At 44.1% G+C, this 19,766-nt stretch overlaps 1 protein-coding gene across 2 annotated transcripts in view; it reads left to right on the top strand.

Moving 5' to 3' along the window:
• The window catches only part of BRINP1 (BMP/retinoic acid inducible neural specific 1), an 86,455-nt gene that overhangs the window by 50,469 nt on the left and 16,220 nt on the right, over nucleotides 1-19,766 (top strand). For both annotated transcript variants that reach the window (XM_062640345.1, XM_062640346.1), the window contains 3 exons: nucleotides 9,041-9,231; nucleotides 14,338-14,507; nucleotides 15,784-15,889. In XM_062640345.1, the coding sequence (XP_062496329.1) occupies nucleotides 9,041-9,231; nucleotides 14,338-14,507; nucleotides 15,784-15,889 (467 nt within the window). The remainder of the gene's footprint in view (nucleotides 1-9,040; nucleotides 9,232-14,337; nucleotides 14,508-15,783; nucleotides 15,890-19,766) is intronic.

Consider the following 19,766-nt stretch of genomic DNA (forward strand, 5'->3'; position numbering starts at 1 on the left):
ATAATGATGAATTTTGGGGCGGGGTCCATGGGGTAAAGAGTGCTCACCATGACTTAGCATGGGACAGTCCTCCGCTATGAGATTTTAGGTGCACTATAAATGAAAGCCTTTCTGCTAGTCTTGCATTTTAAGCTTGCTTTTAGAAGTAACAGGTTTAAATGCTTTCATGTACTACTTACCCATAGGAAGAGGGAGTTTAACTTCAGGAGTTTAATCCTCTAACCTACTAGAGTCCAAAATCACCAATGTGAAAAGGTCTCTCTTGGTTATCTCACCCTCTTGTATCTTACCTTCTCTTCCAACCTGTTGTTGGCTAAAAGCAATTGACTGATGTATGCCATGAGCTCTCTAGACAAGGACTCTGTGTCGAGTAAAGCAGTGCACAAGAAGGGAAATGGAAGAAGTGTGGAGAAGAGAACCTGAGATCATACAGATTATCCCAGGTTTCCTCAAAACTCTCTAAAATTCCTTCAGTGAATCAGATGTTTCCATCTGTTGCTTCAAGTGTTGTTCTTTGAAAGCAGCTTCTTGACAGCTCCTTGACTTCCCAGCATCTGCGTGATCCTGAATTCTGAGTCAAACTCATAGAAATCTAAGTCCAGGAGATCATGCTATGAAAATGCCAGTGCTGTTGTAATCACAACTATAGAACCCAGAATGCCTGGTTCATAGATGTGTTTCTCTAGGCTAGCTCAGGTATTTTAATGGGGAATTGGTCTGGCTGTATCTCTTGTGATTTTTACCCTGATTCATAGTGAAGGAATGGGTGTCTCTATTGTCCGTTGCAGTGCTTGGAGCACAGGACCCTGCAGCCTATTAGAATAGCTTCCTCAGTAGCTTAATAAACCATGTCTGGTTTAGGTAAGCTTTTAGGATGAAAACAGCAACAGGACAGAACATTTCCTCTTGCTGATAATGTTTGTTAAGCTGCAGCAGTGCTAACAATGCTGGGAGCTCTTGTAGACATGTCACTCCAGCTTCCAGCAGCTGGTATCAACCACGATGTAAATGGTAGTGGATTAGAAGTGCCTTCAGCCCAAAACTCAAACCAGCTGAAATGGTGTTAACAGTAATGGGAACCACTTAAAGCAAGTCTCCAAGGGTGGACAAGGCTCAAGTAGGCTGATATTGGAAAGGGTGTCTCTAGAGCCTAGGGTGGGTGCTTTTTTGCAATGAAATCTGCCCAAAGAACACTATGGGGAAAGTTGAGTGGAATAAATGTCCCACAAGTAGGTTGCATTGTAACTGAAGGGTGGGAAGAAAGGGAATTTAGCAGCTGGCTTGGGTGAAATGTGATAACAGATGAATAGATGGGAGATGAAGGTAGCTGGTGAGCTAGCACAGTAAATTCTAAACTTCAGAGTAATCTGAGGCTGCATAAACATGTAACTTGAAGATGACTGATTGGTTCAGGGGGTAGTAACCTACTCTACCACATTTGCCTGTGATTGATCACAATGTTGCTGTGTTCAGGTTTGAAGTCAGAGCTAGGAATCGTAGCCATGGCCTGGCCATGATCAAATTTAATAATAAGCAACCTTTGCAATGATCAGATTTAATGGCCTGTCTCTTAACTTGTACTTACCTATGCTGAATCACTCTGCTTTGACTCTCTAGTAATACATTTATTCCAGCTTCATCTTTTTTTAAACAAATCAATGTTCTCAGCACCCAACAATTACATGTTGCCTCCCAAGAGAGACAAATGTAGTCCTATCCTAAGCAAGAACACAAGACTCAGAGTCACGTCTGCCTGATTGGTTTTTAATTCAGTGCTGGAACAATCTGTTTACCTGATGCTTTCAAGGGCACAGGAAATCCTCCTAACTTTGAAGTCATTTCTTATTACTTCTTGCAAACTTCAGGTCATTCTGGATCTACTACTTGTCCCCCCTCACCTTCTATGGAAATAAACCCCAGAACCCTCCAAGTTTTCAACCATAGTTCATGTTTTTAAGGAAAATATTAGAGATGAAAACTCTGTTTGTAGCAGGAAAATCCAAAGGGATGAAATTACAGCCTAGAAAAAGGGAAGTAGTGAGGTTTCAGACACCTCAGACCAACACCAAACACATGGCCAAAGCATGTAGACCAAGGGGAAGAAACCACAACAAAAGATTCATCTATTGTCCTTTGCAAGCAGTGAGGTGAAGGAGCAAGTAGTTCAGAAGCAGTGTTTTATCAGCCCTGTGATTGAGTGATCCAAACACTGATAGTCTTCTCCTTGGGTTCGGTCTTATCACAGCAAATGTCCTTATAGAAGTAAAACTGCTGCAGCCAGCACAGCATTTATCAATAGATCAATAGTCAATTTATTTATCTTATTCACCTGCCAGCTGTCATCTGCTTGCCTGTCTGCTTGCCTGCTTGTTAAGCTGAAAGCCTGACAGCATTTTGCATAAGTGATTCCTTTTTCATATTTCTCTGAAATTAGATTTCGGTGAGGGGCTTTTTTTTCCTCTCTCTTTCATGGCAGAGCTTCAGCCTCTAATTTGGAACTAGTTTGAATCTACGGACTGGAGTTTTCTTAAATAGATTAGGGGGGATGAGTGCCAAACCCTCACAGGAAACTAATTCTTGTAGGTCCTTTGAAAAGCTCAGCTTTGAAGACTGGCTTCTTCATGCTGGCCTAGTTAGAGAGGAGGCCAAACTGCAGAGTAAACTGCTAAAGGAATATCACACCGTTCAGCCTGGGGCTGTCTGGCATTTTGAGGGTGCAGACTAGAAATAAACCATCACTGACCCCATCATAATCACAGATACACCACCCCCCTTACAGACACATTAAGGCAGCTCTGGCAGTAAAAGATAAGCATTATAGTGCTGTTCTCATGCTCATATCCTGCCCCGATGGTGTTGTTTGCAGAGTCAAGGGCTCACAGTAACCTGGAAGAGCTATCACCCTGAGGACTGGAGATAACTATTCCTTTGTGCAGCCTATGATCAGGACAATTGGGCTAAGAAAAGGAAAGACAAAGACTTCCAAACCAACAGCTTTGTTGTAGCAGCACCTGGAATGATTCTGGAAGACACTGGGCCAAGTTTCTGGTGTGAATACAGAACTTGCTTTTTACCTGGGCAAGGCTTAAAATCTGTTTTGCTTCACATTCATTCTAACGGCTAATAACACTTGTTTGCAGTGCACATAGGGGTGTCTGAAAATGTCTGTCTTGACGATTGTGAGATGCTTGGATGAAAAGACGGTGCAGAGACATGCCTAGGCACATGCTCTTGTATATACACCAAAAGCCAAGACAGCAAGAAGGCTCTTGGAGTTCTCTGTCTCTGGCTGGGGATCGTAGTGACAGCAGAGTCAATAATGTGTGCAATATGCCAGGCAGAGGACATTGGGATGTTTGCATCTTGTGCTGTCACTGAAGAGGGTGCTGCCTTTGGAGAGGCTCTGTCTGCTCATCACCTACGGGAGCTGTTGATGGCGTTTCAGCTGCGATCTATAAGAAAGATAAGTGCTGAACAGAAAGGAGCTGCTGCCTTTTCCTTGCCCAGTTCCCAGGGAGCGCTAGGGCTGCTCCTGTTTGATCGGTGTGCACTGTGATTGGGATGCACTGACTGCCCTGCAGGCAGCCCATCCAGCATCAGGAGGTGCTGGGGTGTTCCAGTCAGCATGACAGCTACAGGCTTTGCTCAGTGCCATCCTGTTCTGCTTTTTCCCTTTTCAAACAGACTCTGTCTCGAGCATTGTTTAATGCATTTAATTTCTTTCTGGTTTCGAGTGCCAGCCCCTGAGGTCTGTGCTGAACTTGTTTGTTCACTCACATACTTTAGTTGTCTTGGCTATTTGAAAATGGGGAATTTAATTTGCTCTGATGGCCTCTCTCTTTCAGACTTCCCTCCCTGGGTAGCGATGCTTATGCCCTTGGACTCTCCTCATCTCTCTGCTGGTGCAGCAGTGGTTCTGGGTGATGCACCCATTCCAGGCTTTTGGCTTTTCCTCCCTTTTCAATATTTTCTCCTGCTTTTTCCTGTTTCCTTGGAGGGGTCATAGTGACACTGAGACAACCCTGGTGGCCCCCTCTCTCTGATGTGTATGGCCTTGATGCAAACTATGAAGGGGCAAGCATTTTCTCAGCTATAGCCATATACAAATAAACCATCCCCTTACTGTTACAGGGAGGAAGGGCTGAAATACGCATTTCCTGAGGCAGTACTTCATCCTTATATTTCCTCTCCTTTCCCTCTTTTGGCATTAGCACCACCTACCCTTTCCAGCCATTAGAAGAGTCGACTCTTCAGTGCTTTCACCAGAAGAGAGCAGACTCTCCTCTGCTGACCTGGAATGCATTTGCCTGGGCACACTCCACATTAGTATGGGCTGTCTACACTGGCGAGACATTAGAGCATAAACAACTGCCTCTCCCCCCACTATTCAGACGTTAGGTCATAGTTTCTCCTTATCCCATCTCTGCATCAGAGATACACACTCTTCCTCCTCCTTGCTAAGAGGTTTATCATCTCTCCAAAGCCCTTAAAAGCTTCCCCACTGGCAGACATTCAGGTCCTTGTTGGGGGTTTCCCCTGAGGGTCAGGAGACTGTTCTAATCTTAACTGTATCATGGAGTGCCATCATAATCCTGGTCAAGTTTGGCAACTTCTTCACCGGGAAAATGAGCAACAGTGCACTATTTGTCTTTATAAGTGCCTTGAGACCTGTAGAGGCTTCACCTGTGCTTCCCAGGCAGTGGCATCAAGACCGTGGTGTCCCTGATGGCACTGAGAAGCAATGACAGTGAAATGGGGTCTGAGAGTGATTTCTGAGAGGAAAGATTTCAATGCCTTTCTAGACACAACATCCCTGAATCCAAGGCCTTGGTAAATCATCCAAAGATTCCCAGATTGAAGGAATCAGTGGAGACAAATAAGAGTGCACTTGCCAGTGCCATGAACTCAGTTTGGGCCAATAGAAGCTGCTTCTGCAGGAAATGCAATTCAGTCCCGCATTGCAAGCTAATAGAAAACCTGTTCTTGGAGGTGTTTTATCACAGACTTCAGGAGTTACAGGTTGGATCATTCCAAAGGTCAGAGCTATACAGTTCACTGCAAATATACTTCACCTTTTTTACCACCTCAGTAATGCTAAGTAATTTCACTAGACGTATCTATTAATGTTGTCTATTTTCTGCCACTCTCTACCACTATCTTGACCTCAGGTGCATATTCCAGCACAGAGTTCTATAGGTTGTGTGGAAGATTGCTAATATTAAAGGCTTGCTTTCAATATACAGTCCTCTGGAACTGGGGAAGCCAAGCTTAAAGTGTATTTTTGGTCATTGATCAGGAAGCTCCACAATACCAGATCGTTTGCCTGAGCAATCCCAACCAAAGAAAGGATACAGCCAAATGTTATGCAAAACCTTGGAAAAAAGCTTGGAAAATATCACTAAATAAATTCAAATAATACATAAATTATAGGTAATGGCAACTGGCTCATGGATATTCTATGAGCAGAAGATAAACATCTAAGTTAGTTGCATAAATTATTCATCATAACGTATTTGCTCAGCTTTTCTCATCAGCTATGAAAGCCACACATCCAAACGTTAGGAAAGTATAGCAGAACTGGGCTTTCACCTCAGTGATATGCCCTAGGAGCAGGAAGCCCCAGGGAGGGGTGACATACGTAGGAAGTAAGGGGGAGCAAAAGTTGGTTTAGATGTGGATTCTGCTAAAGGCTTCTCTTCTGCATGAACAGGGACTGGAATTGTCTCCTGGCACCAGGCAAGGCTGAAGATACGGCAATGATTTCTTTTGAACTCCTCCTTTTTTCCTCCTGCCAGTGGTATAATCAGATGCTGTTGGACCTCATGTAAAAAATGAACCCACTTCCCCTTTGAATACACCATTTACCATGTTTCCAGTCTCTATTCCTACCTTCTCCCATCTTCATTGTTCACTGCTTTCCTGTTTTACAGGAAGCAATAATTGTCTCTTTGCAGAGAAGCACAGATGGCATTTTTCCTATGTTTGCTAGTGATAATCTTTATGATAGGAACATGGGAATCTGTATTTATTATAAACCTTGCCTGTCTTTCAGCACTCAGATATACCTCTTCCCAGACCACTCCTTCCTTATGCGAAGAGGATTTCTTTGTATAGTTAGATCTGGGATTGCAACACAAATTGGGAATAAGAGCAACCTCTCTCTGTACTGTCAGACAGAAGCTATTTATCTTTACTTTTAAGGTTTTATCTGTCTCAAAAATCAAGTGTGGGACCCCAAACATATCCCTTCCACACATTCTAAATACTGGGATTGGACACTATTCTGGGATAGCAGATGAAACTCCCTATGTTCTACTCCATACAGTGAACACATTAGTGATGTACTGATTACCTGCAGACAACTTTGGAGCCAATGGTCTGTTTTCTCCACTCCTTGTAGTAAGATCCTGGTGTAAAGGTTATTTTTGGGTGGGTTTTTTGGCCTTTTTTGATTATTTTTTTTTTAGCTAAGACCAGTGTTTCTGTGGATTTCAAGGTTTGACACTAATGGCTCTTTGGATGAGGAAAGAAGGGTGCTTTGTTTTGGCATTTTTACTTGCCTTACGAAAGCCTGGAAGCTACAGAGGGGGCTTTAGCTCAGGTGTAAAGACATATTTAAGTAACAAGCTGGCATTTTCCTATTTTAATGAATGCAGCTACTGCTGGGCAGCCTGGGGTGTTGTGATGGGTGCAATCTAAATACATGCATAACTGCATTAAGTAAAACAACCTGATGCACACAAAGTAGGATCAACCTGGGGAGAAAAAGATCTGTTTTGGGATCCTGGCTTTGTAACTTAAAACATCTTCTAAATCTGCCTGCTTACCAGGTTCTCTACCTACAAACTGGGATTGCTGGTGCCGGGTGACACAATTTGATCAGAAATGCAAGGTATTGTCAATCCTATTGAAATGGGTCAGACTGGGTGTCATGGATTAACACACAGCACCAAAACAGGGTTGGGCAATAGGATCCCACTGAGAATACCAAGTCCAAGTGAAGGTTTCCAGTTAGTTTTTTATTAATTCTTAGGTTACAGCTTGAGCTGGGTGCCTCTGAAGAGGGACCTCTACTCCAACTCATGCCTCTCATACCTGTACCACCAGCACCCTCCCCAAGTCCAGCCACGTAATATTGGTCGGTTGTCTCTCATTTTCTTATGGGCTAGCCTTCTTCTGAAGGTACTTTGTTCTCTTGGAATTGTTTCCTCGGTCCTTGCCTTCTTTATCCCACTTGTATCTGCTAAATCCAGCTGGTTCTGTGTAAGCAGCATTAATTTCCTCATAGTTTACTCTCCGTCAGCTTGTGCAGCTGAAGTCTTCAGCTACTTCAGCTGCTAATGTTAAGCTACTAATGCTAAACAGGACTATTTGGAGAGAATAGTTAATCTAATTTCTTCTCTAACACTGGGATAGAGTTCATTTTCCCATAGTAGCCAGTATGGGGCGATGGTGCTGGAAACAAAATTGCCAATCCAGCGATGTTTGTGCTGAGAACTGGTGCCAACCCCGGGATGTTTTGGTTCCTATGGAATCAGCGTTGCCAGCCCCGGGCTGTTGGGCTCCTGCTGAGCAGCGCTTGCACAGCCATTCACACAGCGCTGCTCTGCTCCTCGCATCCCATCAGGCAGCTGGGGGGGGCACAAGGGGTTGGGGGGGACGATGACATGCAGCCAGGACAGCTGATCCCAAATGACCAAAAGGGTATCCCAGACCATATGGAATCATGCTCAGCGTATAGAGCTGGGGAAGAAGGAGAAAGGGGGGATGTTGGGAGTGATGGTGTTTGTCTTCCCAAGTCACTGTTACATATGGTAGAGCCCTGGTGTCCTGGGGATGTTGAGCACCTGCCTGACTATGGGAAGTGTGAATGGATTCCTTGGCTTGCTTTGCTTCTACTCTGTCTTTATCTCAACCCATGAGTTTTCTCGCTTTTATTCTTCTGATTCTTTCCCCCCCTCCCACTGAAGGGGCAGTGAGCAAGTGACTATGTGGGGCTCAGTTGCCAGCTGGGGTTAAACCCCAACATCTACGACTTAAAGCTTTGTCTTAAACCCGAGCTACAGGAATAAGTGAATGAAAAGTGACAGAGAAGCTTGTGACTTGATTATTTGGCAGAGAGCTTAAGATAGAGCAGGTGCATTGCAGGAGGGGAGTTATAAATAATATCCTTGCCTTTTAAGAAGGCCTTGCTCAATAGTTTTCAAATGACATTAACAGGCTTCTCACCTTTTAGGTGCTCAGCTGGTAATGTTTGAGGCCTGTCTTTCAGATCGCAGATGTGCAAGGTTTTCTCTAGGCATTTCCCTCTGTGTTGTTTCAGAATGGATACCTGCAATAAAGAGCTGCTTTTGCAAGCATCACTTTTTGCCCCCTAGTAACTCTCAGTTTAAAAGGAGGGATTTGAAAATCACTTTATTTGATTTACAAAAGGAAAGGAAGAAAACCAAAACCTCAATTTTCATCCTGGCCTCTGCTTATATCTGAATTGATCCTTTTAGGCTGTATTTCTGAATGATCTTTTGCTGTACTCCTGGTGCTGAAAGATTAAGATGCTTAGAGAAAGCGTTTCCTTCAGCTTTGCTTTGCAAAAGCATGCCACGAAGGCTTGTGGACACAGGAGTATAGCAATGATCAGATTGGGCTAGATCTGCAGTCTAACTGATAAGCTTTTCTGACCCAAACTAGGATTTACTGCTTTATGGAGAGGTTTAAGACCTCAAAGTGAGTGTGGATGATAGGGCCAGCCTACTTCCTTTGCTGGAAGGGAAATGCAGCCCTTTTCCACACATCTCTGCAAACTCTGAGGCTACCTCCTCATCAGCCCAGACCCTGATCCTTAAAGTGTATTGTCATTGTGCAGTAATGTCTCTCCTTTCTCCTTCTCCTCACCCTTTCTCTTTGTCTAGCCATGTGTGTGTCCATGCGGGGATGTTCAACAGGATTGTCCCTTTCTCCCTCCTTTCCTGCCCCCGGTGGCTCTCCCTTCCCCTCCAGACTCAGAGCCTCACCCCTGTTGTGTTCCTATGTTGTCGCATAGGGAGTTTGCCCGTTGGAAGGTGAGGAACACAGCCATCGAGCGGAGGGACCTGCTCCACAATCCACTGCCCCTGATGCCTGAGTTTCAGAGGAGCATCCGCCTCCTGGGCAGGAGACCCACCACGCAGCAGTTCATCGATACCATCATCAAAAAGTACGGCACCCACATCCTCATCTCTGCCACCCTGGGAGGTAGGTGGCAACCTGGGCGGCTTCCTCACACGGGTGGTGGGGGGGTGAAGGCATTGGGCAGCACCTACAAAGCACCTTGGAGGATGGTTGGTAGCATGGAGCCAGGATGCAGCTCCACCAGCTGAAGCCTGTCCCATGGTGGGAGCATCCCTGGAGTAGAAATAGCCTTTGCAAATGAATTCACAATGTGATGTGTGTGCATTCAGCATCTGTGCTACGTGTGCACTGGTGCTCCTCTGACAACAGTGTGTGTGTACCGGTGTGTGTCAAGATAAACATGCTTCATTTAGCTGCGAAGCCTGTCTGTCATTCCTGCTCCTCTGTCCTTCATTTGACAATAGGATGTGTGATCCCTCTCCTTTTTCTTTCCAGAATGAACCCAAATTTAGGGGGAAAATCATCTTTTCTTGCTGGAACTGGAGGAATTTTAAACAGCTCCAGGAAGAGGGAGTTCAAGGAGTTGGGCAGGGAATGTGTGCAGCCAGAAAGGCCTGTGCTGAATACATAAGTGAGCACAGTAATGTGGGGTAGGCTCTTGAAAAAACAATAGTTGAGTAAAACTCAGTGTATGTGCAAGGACTGCAGAGAGGCTTGTGTGTGCAAGTGGAATATGTCAGTGATGACATAAGATACAGCGCTGTAGGGCCGTTAACCCATGAGTGTGCACTGCTATGGGTGCTGCACGAACATTTCAAGTACTGAGTATTGAAAACTGGGTGAAAAATAGCAGCTCCTTGATAGTTGCTGCTGATTTTTCTTTATCTCTTGTGTTATTTTTGCCATTCTTTACCCCTTTGGGGTGTGTATTTAAATGCTTTTCTTTTGAGAACTGCTGTCTGTTAAGAGGGATTCTGCAGTGCAGAAGGGTCTTAGTTTTAGTACACTTTGTTGCTGCGGCTTCTTCTAATGTACCTGACTCCCAGCCTTGCCACTTTGCGAAGTTTGCAGTGAACTTTGAGGGATTTCTGGCCATCTGTCTGTTCCCAAAGCATTTTGCAGACACTGGGGTGAGACGGAGATGAGATTAGATGTGTGCATATGATTCATGCACAAATTAGGTGGTGGGTAGATTGGCGCAGCTCCACTGAAGTCAAATGGCCTCTCATGTGGCAAACGTCCTTCAAAGGTCCTCGGGCTGCTTTTGCAGCCCAGGCAGTCAAAACATCCCTCCATCTGTAAGAAATGTGAGAGAAAGCAGGTTTCCATGCACTGAAGGGTACAAGTGACTGCCTGCATCAGGCCTTAATGAAGTCTACATAAAGATAAACTGCTTTTTATTGAGGAAATCACTTTTCAGGACCATATTTTACAAGAGCCAGCCAAGTAAAGACTCCAGTAAAGCATTGAGAGTGGTTTTGTGGGTTTGCCATTCTTTCCATCGCATTCCTTTTTCTTGCCACTCGCATCCATGGAAATCTAAAAGAAGACCTTTGATAGTGAAATATATTTTTAATTTTGCCTGGCTGAGGTTGTGAATTATTCACGGGGGTTTGTTTCTTCTCCTGAGTTTTACAACACAACACTTTTAAATATGCAGGGGCTTGTAACGAGAACTGGTGGTGGAGAGGAGTGCTAAACGCTCCATCAGCCCAGAGCATGGTGAGCAATGGGAGGGGAGGGAAGAAGGATTTATCTGGGCAATGGCAGTCCCAAAGAAAATGTAGATGAAGCTGGGCATGCATTATGCAAGGAGGACACATTCTTATCACAGGCTGTGGGCTAAACACCACCACCGGGATATAAAACCAGGCATGTCCCGGCACCCTTGTTCTCCCAAGACTTTATGGCTCCTCAGAAGAGTAACAATGATTCTGCTTTGGATTACAGTGGTTTGTAATTTACCTGATGTCTTATTAGGTTGCAAAGGAGTGACAAGCACACAGGAAATTGTTCTGCTTTTAAATGCCAGCTGTTTCATGGTCCCCAGGAGGCTGGGTGATGGATCAGGCCAGCCCACCTCAATCCAGCAGCTATTTTCACACCTGGCCACATGAGGAACAGCTCTGACGCCTTTCAGCCTACAAAGCAGTCACATCCCCCTTGGGTCCAATAAAACCCAGCTCTGCTCCAGTTTAGTTCTGACAAAGGAATTGGTGAAGGGTCATTTTGAGGGCACCCATGCTCTGGGAGGAAGCACACAGAGCTGAGAGGCAATTTGCAGGGAAAGCCCTAAAGGAAAGGCAACTTTGAACATAGCATCTGCTTAATAAATGAGAAATTAAGACTTAATAATGCAGCAAAAATCTGTTAACCTCTCTTGATCTAGAGTGCTGCTTTCTCATGCACATGCTCCATGGGGATGCTGTGCTTTTCCACATCTGCACACATGCACGTGGAATAGGTTTCCAGCAATGGTATTTCTGGTCAGCACCCTTCACTCCTAGGGGCATTATTTGTCCCTCAGGAAAAGCATCAAACCTTATAGTCTTTGTTTTCCTGCTTTCTTCCTCTTACTCTCACTGGAAGGGTCCAAACACCTCAGAGAGGGGATAAAATGACAGTTTTTTTGTGGGGAAATCACTGATCTGCACTGCCCTAGAGCACAGATTTATCCTCTCTGGGGTCAGGAGCTGTTTCAGTTGCTCATTGCTTGTTTTGTGTTGTCTAGGGACAGAAAGCAGGTGGATTTCCTGGTGATCTGAAACCAGTGGTGTTGCCTAATGCGATTCAATGCAGGATTCTTGGTTGCTCTGTTCAAGGCACCTCCAATCCCAACATTCTTCTAGCTAAAATGAACTAGTCTGGAGTGAAAAGCTTCTGATTTTTGTGCCTTGACTATTAACAAAGGTGTGACAATTTTCCAGAGAAATCTGGTATTTTCCATTTACTGGTGGGATTAGAGTCGTTGCCTGGATCCAAGAGGTTCCTCTGAGAATTGCAGCTAGGGGGGGATTATCCAGGTCTTCTCTCTCCTGTCACAGCCTTACAAAGAGGTGACAAAGCATCATTTATGTCTGCTGCATCTCCACGCTGTTAAATGCTTCTGTTACATGCAAGATACAAAACTTTGGGCTCGTTCACACAAAATCAGCCTATCTTTCCTCAAGCCTCTTAGCTAACTCCTATTCAGGCTTCCTTTTGGTGGCAAACAAGTTTTCTCATGCAGATTCACAAAGTCTGACCTTCCCTCAAATCCTCCTGTAAAAGTCACCTCAAAGCTGAAACCTGACAACACATCAACAGGGGCTGGGCATCTGGTGTGTGGTGACCGCTGTTTCTTGTGCTAATCACAGTCATCTTATTGCCTTGTGCTTTGCTGCCTGTCTGTTGTATACAGCTGTTGTCTCCTCAGATGTGTGGAGTTTAAATACTCTGGGACAGGATCTATCTTTCTGCTGTGTGTGGCTAGAACCTGATGTGACAGAGCCTTGATCCCTGCCAAGGCCTCCTCATGCTGTTCAATCTACAATGATGATAACGGTGATAAAGGAATCAAAGCAGCTCATTTTCCAGGGAAAGTGTATTTGTGAGAGGTAACAATGAGGATGCTGTTACTACAACAGCTTTGATCGTGGGCAAAGGATATGATGTTATTCTAAAGAAAATATTAAAGAGAGAAAGTTTTCCATGCCAAACTTCGCCACTTTAGCTCCTGTGAAGCCAATTAAAAGATTTCAACTGATCGATTCTTTTGAAGAAAACTACCTTCTTTCCACCAAAAAAAAGTTCATTTTTCATCTTAAAGCCAAAGGCTCAATCCTCAGCATATCAATAGCTTGAAAAAAAAACTGAAATCCAATAAGAAATATTTTGATTTTCAGCCAGAATATTTTGGGTTTATTTTCAGGCATTTGGCTTCCAGATGAAAGCTGGAAAGTATCCAGGGAAAAAAAAACGGGGGGGGGGGGGGGGATTTTTTGCATGTATGCAATAAAAGAAATTATTTGGACAAATCAAACTACTTCAGCTAATAAGAATTTTGAAGAAAAGTGCTTGCTCTCTAAAAAAAACACAATATGCAAAAATGCTGAAGAGCAAAACATTTCTTGGCTGAGAAAGTGGTAGAACATTATTTTCCTCCTTGACCATGCTATCATTGCCAGGGGCGATGTATTCATCAGTGGTTCATCTATCAAATGAGAACAAGTGTCATTCCTCTCATTAAGAGAGCTATGTAGAAATGGCACATTTCTACCGTGGGTGTCTATTGTCTTTGTTAAAATCAAAGTCGCATGTTAAGGGTGCAGGATAGGTTTCTACTCTTTTACGCCTCCTATAGTGCCAGCCTTATGTTAAGGATGAGCTGGATTTTAGTCTGGCTCATCCAGCACAGAATGAACTTTTGGCTAAATATTGCTTCTCAGCTTTATGTCCTTTTCTTATCTCTCTTGTTACATTCAGGCTTCTGCTGATGTTTAGGATGGTTGGGGCTCTTTGGTATTAGCTGTTTCACTCCCACAACAACTCCATGGTTACTGGTTCAAAATCACCTCTTGTCCCTTACCTCATAGAATACTCTTCATTCTCCACTGAAATTCCCTGAATGAGACTCTAGGAGAGGAAGAAAAGCAGAAACGGTGGTTGTTTTAAATTAGCTTTCTTATTTGTTCTTTCTTCTGATTGCTCCCCTTCACTCACTTCCTTGCCCTCATCCTTTCACATGCTCACTGGAAGCTGAAGAGTTGCATCTAGCGTTTATCCTCTATACCCACCTACATAACTGTGTCCTAGTGCCAACTTAAATCATTAGTAAATCCTTCCAGATATCAGGTCAGAGACACCTGCATAAAATTGGTCTTCTCCCATTGAGTGTGCATGATTCTAGGTGTGCTGCCCACAGAGAAAAGCATTCCTAAAGAGGGACAAGTGCTCTGAATCCTTTCCAGCAGTTGTAGTAAAGCTATGCTAGCTAATAAACATCCACAATGTTATCTACTCGATTCAGTGGAGCTGATCTACAAGTGTGGTAGTCCTGGCTTTTCTGGATGAATAGAGAAGAAAGGTCTTGTATACTAACTACAGTGAAGTTCTGGTACTGGTGAGGAAAGGTGGATGCATTTAAAAGTGCTTTAGGTGTTGGACTTTTCTTTCTCTAGGTGCCACATGTTCCTGTTCAGCTGAACCTCCACAGCAGCCTGAAATCTCCTCCTTTTCTTTCTGCTGCAGGAGAGGAGGCCTTGACCATGTACATGGACAAAAGCCGCCTCGACAGAAAGTCAGGAAATGCTACCCAGAGCGTTGAAGCGTTGCACCAGCTTGCTTCCTCCTACTTTGTAGACCGTGATGGCACCATGAGGAGACTCCACGAGATCCAGATCTCTACCGGAGCAATCAAGGTATTGTCTCCTGCCTTGGGAAAAGAAAGAAGATTGTGTGCCCATACGAATACTGTAGGGATTTGGGCAGGACTTTGCTAGTCCAGTGTGATGTCTTTTTTGATCACAAGTTGTTTTGTTCTTGCGCTGAGTTCCTGGGTAAATTGTTCTCTTATTGACCTTACTGAAGAATTTATTTCCCTGGGGTGAGTAATAACTGGAAAGAGGAGGGGGTATTCAGTGTGATAGTTGTGTAGGATAGGAAACTTCCACTATGTGTGGTGGCGACCTCTAGAAGGGAGAGAGGGAACAGCTAATCCAGATCAGAGATGGAGCTTGGAAGGAAAAGGCAGGTCTGTGAAAGGGGCAACCACATCCAACCCAGGAGTATTCTCATCTTGCGGGTGTAAGACTGGTGAACATCTCTCAGGTGAATTTACTACAAGAAAAGATGAAAAACTCAGTGTGGCATTACTGAACGGAACGGGCTGAGACAGCTTGAGGGTTACAGCAGGACCGAAGGGAAGCTGCTCAGAGCATACGAAATAGGGAAAATAGCTCTGCAGACAAAGGCTGCCTTCTCTGAAAGCAATCATCCTATACTGGGGAGGGATTTTACTGTTGCAGAGTTCACTCCAGGGAAGGAGATATGGATGGAGTCATCATTGTTAGCCATTTCTGAAAGGTTTCAGCTCTGTGGTGTCTCATGGCTGAGTGTGTTCCCTTTTGGGTGGGAGATTGTATTGAGATATTGAAACAGTGACAGTAGATAATCATCCTTTGTGAATTCAGGAAGGGCAGCTCTCCTCCGTGTCTGGAAACCAACAGCAACAGCACCGCAGGTCATCTGTGCCTCCATCAATCCTCAGCACAAGGATGGTGTGCAAATACGTTGTTGGGAGCACTAGGCACTGTAGTGGGCTGGAAATCCATCTCTGTATCTTGCTTTCCAATAAGAGAAGCCAGGGAATAATTCCTCTACTGGCTTCTGATGTTCTCCAGTGGAGATCCTCTGTGAGAAACATCAATCTGCAGGCCCTCATTGCCAAGCCCAGAATAATATGCAGTACCATAAAGAAAGCAGACACAGTTTGCTCTGTTTTCACTTTTGAGTGAGCCAAACATGAGCTGTGTCTGTCCAATGTGGGGCGGTTTCTTTTCTGTGTTAGGGGAGATGTATTTTGGATTGCATCAGTTGCTGATAAGGAGTCACTGTATTACAAGGTCTGAAACTGCCTAGGGAAGATGTGGTGCTGCAGTCAAAGGGAACACTCTCTGTTTTCTACATCCTCCGTAGGTAACAGAAACTCGGACTGGCCCCCTGGGCTGTAACAGCTACGACAATCTGGACTCTGTGAGTTCTGTCCTTCTGCAAAGCACTGAGAGCAAACTCCACCTGCAAGGTAGGGCACAGGAATAAGGGAGATGGATATAGGGATGGAATGGGGGATGAAATTAGAGTGGGGGGAGAAACCTTTTTGAATAGCATTTTCAACTCCTCTGCTGTGATTGCTGCCTTCACTGTAAGTTCCTTGAAGCAAGACTGGTGGCTTCATCTGATGCTCAGCGCAGCAAAGCCAGAGCTTGACAGGGACTGAGCTACAGGCACAAAGAACTGCAGGCTGGACCTATTGAAGTGCCTTTTGTCATTCAATTTTGATGGACTTATGCATATAATACATACACCAATATAAATACATGTGACCTTTTCCTTTAATGCTGAAGGGGCACTCTACCCCATCTCTCTCTGTCCCTCCCAAATTGCTGATTCACGTGAGAGGTTTGCAGATCAGCTTTTGGGACTCTCTAATGACCATAATCTTTTGGAAAAGTCATAGAGGTTTTATTTGGATGCTAGAAGCCATGGCTTCAGTCCCAGTTGGGGAGCTGGTCCAGAAGTCAACAGATAGAGGTCATGACTGAATTAATACATACATACATGCTGGTTAGCAAGAAGTCAACTTCAGCAGAATGAGAAAATTCACTGGGTGTGTAATTTACTAAGGTTATTCCTAAATTTTTTGACAAAATAAGGAAATGTGGGATTTAATTGCTCGTTTGCCCATCTGGTTTTATTTCTGGAATCCTTGTACTTGCACCAATTTTAATTTTTCAGATGAATGGGCTACATTACATCTTCCGCTTAGAGTATAATTTGGCAAGTGCTGTTTTAATCTTGGTTGCACAGAAAGTGGGTTTCATTTACTGAGTCATGTTGTGGATATATTGTTGTTGTTGTTGTTATTCTCCTTTAAAAATAATAGGCAGGTTGTTTTCACTATTCCTGTGATTATCTAAATCATTGAGTTCTGGTTCTTACCTAATTAACAATAAGTGATTTGAGGCTTTTTATATACTGCAATGATGGCTGCTGGTAATGAAAACTGGAGCATGACACATCAGATAACTAGGTAAACAGTTAAATAAGCAGACAGCTGGGTTTATAGGCAGACAAAGTGATAAGTAGGTGAATCAATACATCCCTATCGGCTATTTGACTCTACAAAAGAAGAGAAAAAGCAAGGTGCCTGAGAGGGGGAAGGAGGTGGAGGAAGAGGGAAAAATTAGGAGATGAGGTATGTAAGGTAGATGAGGCTGTGATTTCTGATGGGAGTAGACAGAGACCTCAGGGGTCAACCACACGTTGCATAATCCAGTGAAGAGAGACCAGACCCAGCCAAGGTATACAGGGAGGAAAGTAAGTAAGAACTCCTCCTAATAGAACAAAATGACCTTTAAAGCTACACCTGAGTTTTCCACCTAATCTGAAGTGTGGTTCTTGGGATAATTACCCAGGATCCTTCCTCTGCTCTGAGAGGCCTCATTAGGAATTAGTCACAAGGCTGCAGGTAATGGATCGTGACCGAGTCTCCTCTGATCTGATTAGCAGCTGAGCATAAGCTGCTAACAGAAATCCATGTTTCTACCTTCATGTCACTCCAGCTCTGAGGCTGGCTCAATAAAAGAGCAGCTTCTTTGTGACAGGGAGAATTTCTGTTTCTGCACTTGCTGCTGCCCAGCCCTGAGAGCTGTGGCTTCAAAGATGTGCCCTTTAGGAGATGCAATGGCCAGACCCAGAGCTAAGCTACCTTCCTGCTGCACGTAGGGCTCAGAAGGTCAGCCAGCCTGGAGATTCTGAGGGAGGACCTGGGTGTTTGCACAGTGCAGGGTGTCTGGTTCTGCACCTATGGTTACACAGACTGAAAAGCATCACTAATTTATAAACCAGTATCCACACAGACGCAGCATGTATCTGCATCTGTGTTTGGAGTATATATACAGGTGCATCACAGTATAAATATCACATAGTACATATCACAGTAGCTTAGGTTTCCCTTTTTCTTACCTGGAGGCAGGTTCCCTATCCCGTACGTAAGGAGGGCTGTGTGGTGATGCAGCTTCTCTGAAAGGGATGGGGGGGATCCTGTGGTGGGCCAGTATCTCCCAGGTGACTGCACTTCCTTGCACTTTGTATCCCTCTGTCCCTGCTTCCAGCGTTGCTGATGCACGAGCTGCCTGGGAAAGGAGTAAATCAGAGCATAGCAGGGGACGATGCTAACAGCTCTGCAGTGGTCTAGTGGGAAACAGGAGTTTGTTCCCTGGAAGAGTGTCCTAGGCTGAAATTTGAACATTTGAGTAGAAAAAAAAAAAAATGCATCACTTTGAAAAGTTTGGGAAAATTAAAATTCCAGAGGTGTATCCTCTTGGACACTGTGACAGCATATGTCAATATTGCAACATGGCACTATTTCAACAAGGTAAAATCCTTCTGTGCTATTCCAAAGATTCTGACATTAAACAGGAAATAGTGCATATTAGGCAGTTACATCAAATGTGGTAATAGAATATTAAGATTTGCATTACAATTAATACTAAAGCCTTTGCCAAGATGAGCAGAGCAGTAATGACAACACAAAACAGTCCAGCTTTTCAGTGAAACAAAATGAGGAAGTAGAAAAGAAATACATTTAGACCTTTCGCTGTCAAGAGTGCTTTTGGAGTCAACATGCTCTCACCAAATGCTTCAATGAAACTGCATTTTCAACAGAGAACTCTTCTGTGGAAAATGTTTCAAATAGCTCCAATTTAGAGCTGGGGAAATTTACCTCTTTTAATGCAGGAAGCCTTTTATACACAGTCCAAAGGCAAACATCTCTCTCTAATAGTTTTTCTAGGTGAATTAAGGACACATCCCCTTGTGAGACACTTCATGTTCTGCCTGTAGTTATCTAAGGAAAACTTATATCAAATCTGTGCTGCTCTTAATTTTTAAAGGGGAACTTCATGCTATACACGGTGGCAGAATTCCTCCTTCTGATCAATGTTACCTTAACACTTGTCACCAGCACACCTACCTTCTGCATCGCTTATCAGCTCCTGAGCCCATTCCTTATGCACCTCAGCTTGGGCTGAGGTGTTCATCCCATGAAAATGGTCCCAGTATCTCAGCCTGTAAGGCTGCCCCCCTGCTTGGCTGCTGACACGAGGCTCCTTTATCAGTAACCTTAACAAGATTTCTTCCACAAAGAAATTCCTGGCTGGAATATCTGTGAGTCATATGTGCAGCGTTAAAGTTAAGGCTTTCGCTTCGGAGTATGCACACTTGTGTCTGGATGAGCAGCTGGATTTGTGTGTCACTAGTTCCTGCTCTAAGCACATATTTGAATATATGCTGCTTGTTAAATGCTACAATTAGCTGCCTGGGTTCCAGCAGAGCTGCTTACCTGATTAAAGTTCAGTATTTATATATAAGTGTTCTTTTGAATTGGTGCTAAGTGTATGCAGGGATGATTGCCTTTTAAATCTGAGATTATTTCTTAAAGAGAAGATCCTGGAAAGGTTTCTTTAGAAACCACGAGTTTTATGGGCAAAAAGAGCATCCGCATGAGGCCTCTGTAATGCAGGATGAGCCTGTGTCATCTTTTGGAGGTTACTGTGTATTTGGTTACTGGGTCTGCATGTGCTGACATACACAATCATTGACCATTGTAATTGGCAGTGCTTTCACTGAAACTTTAGTTGCCTTTTTTTACCCCCATTCACTCCAGGAAAGACACAATTAACTCGAAAACCACTTTCATTTGTAGCTGGGACCAAACAGCCTGTCAGTTTAAAATTCAAAGAGAAAACAGGGTGAGCAGAAGAACCTGTGATCATTTGGGTTTCATATTCAAAGGCTGAGGCCAGGGCAGGTTGCTCCTCTGTGAATCAGAGAGTGGAAAGACTTATTCATAGGACGTGGACCATTAATAAACAGGATCAATGCACATCAAGGAGTTC

The sequence above is a fragment of the Pezoporus occidentalis genome, unplaced genomic scaffold (assembly GCF_034315485.1).
Source record: "Pezoporus occidentalis ecotype Australia unplaced genomic scaffold, CSIRO_AGI_Poc_V1 ctg64, whole genome shotgun sequence".
NCBI lineage: Eukaryota > Metazoa > Chordata > Aves > Psittaciformes > Psittacidae > Pezoporus > Pezoporus occidentalis.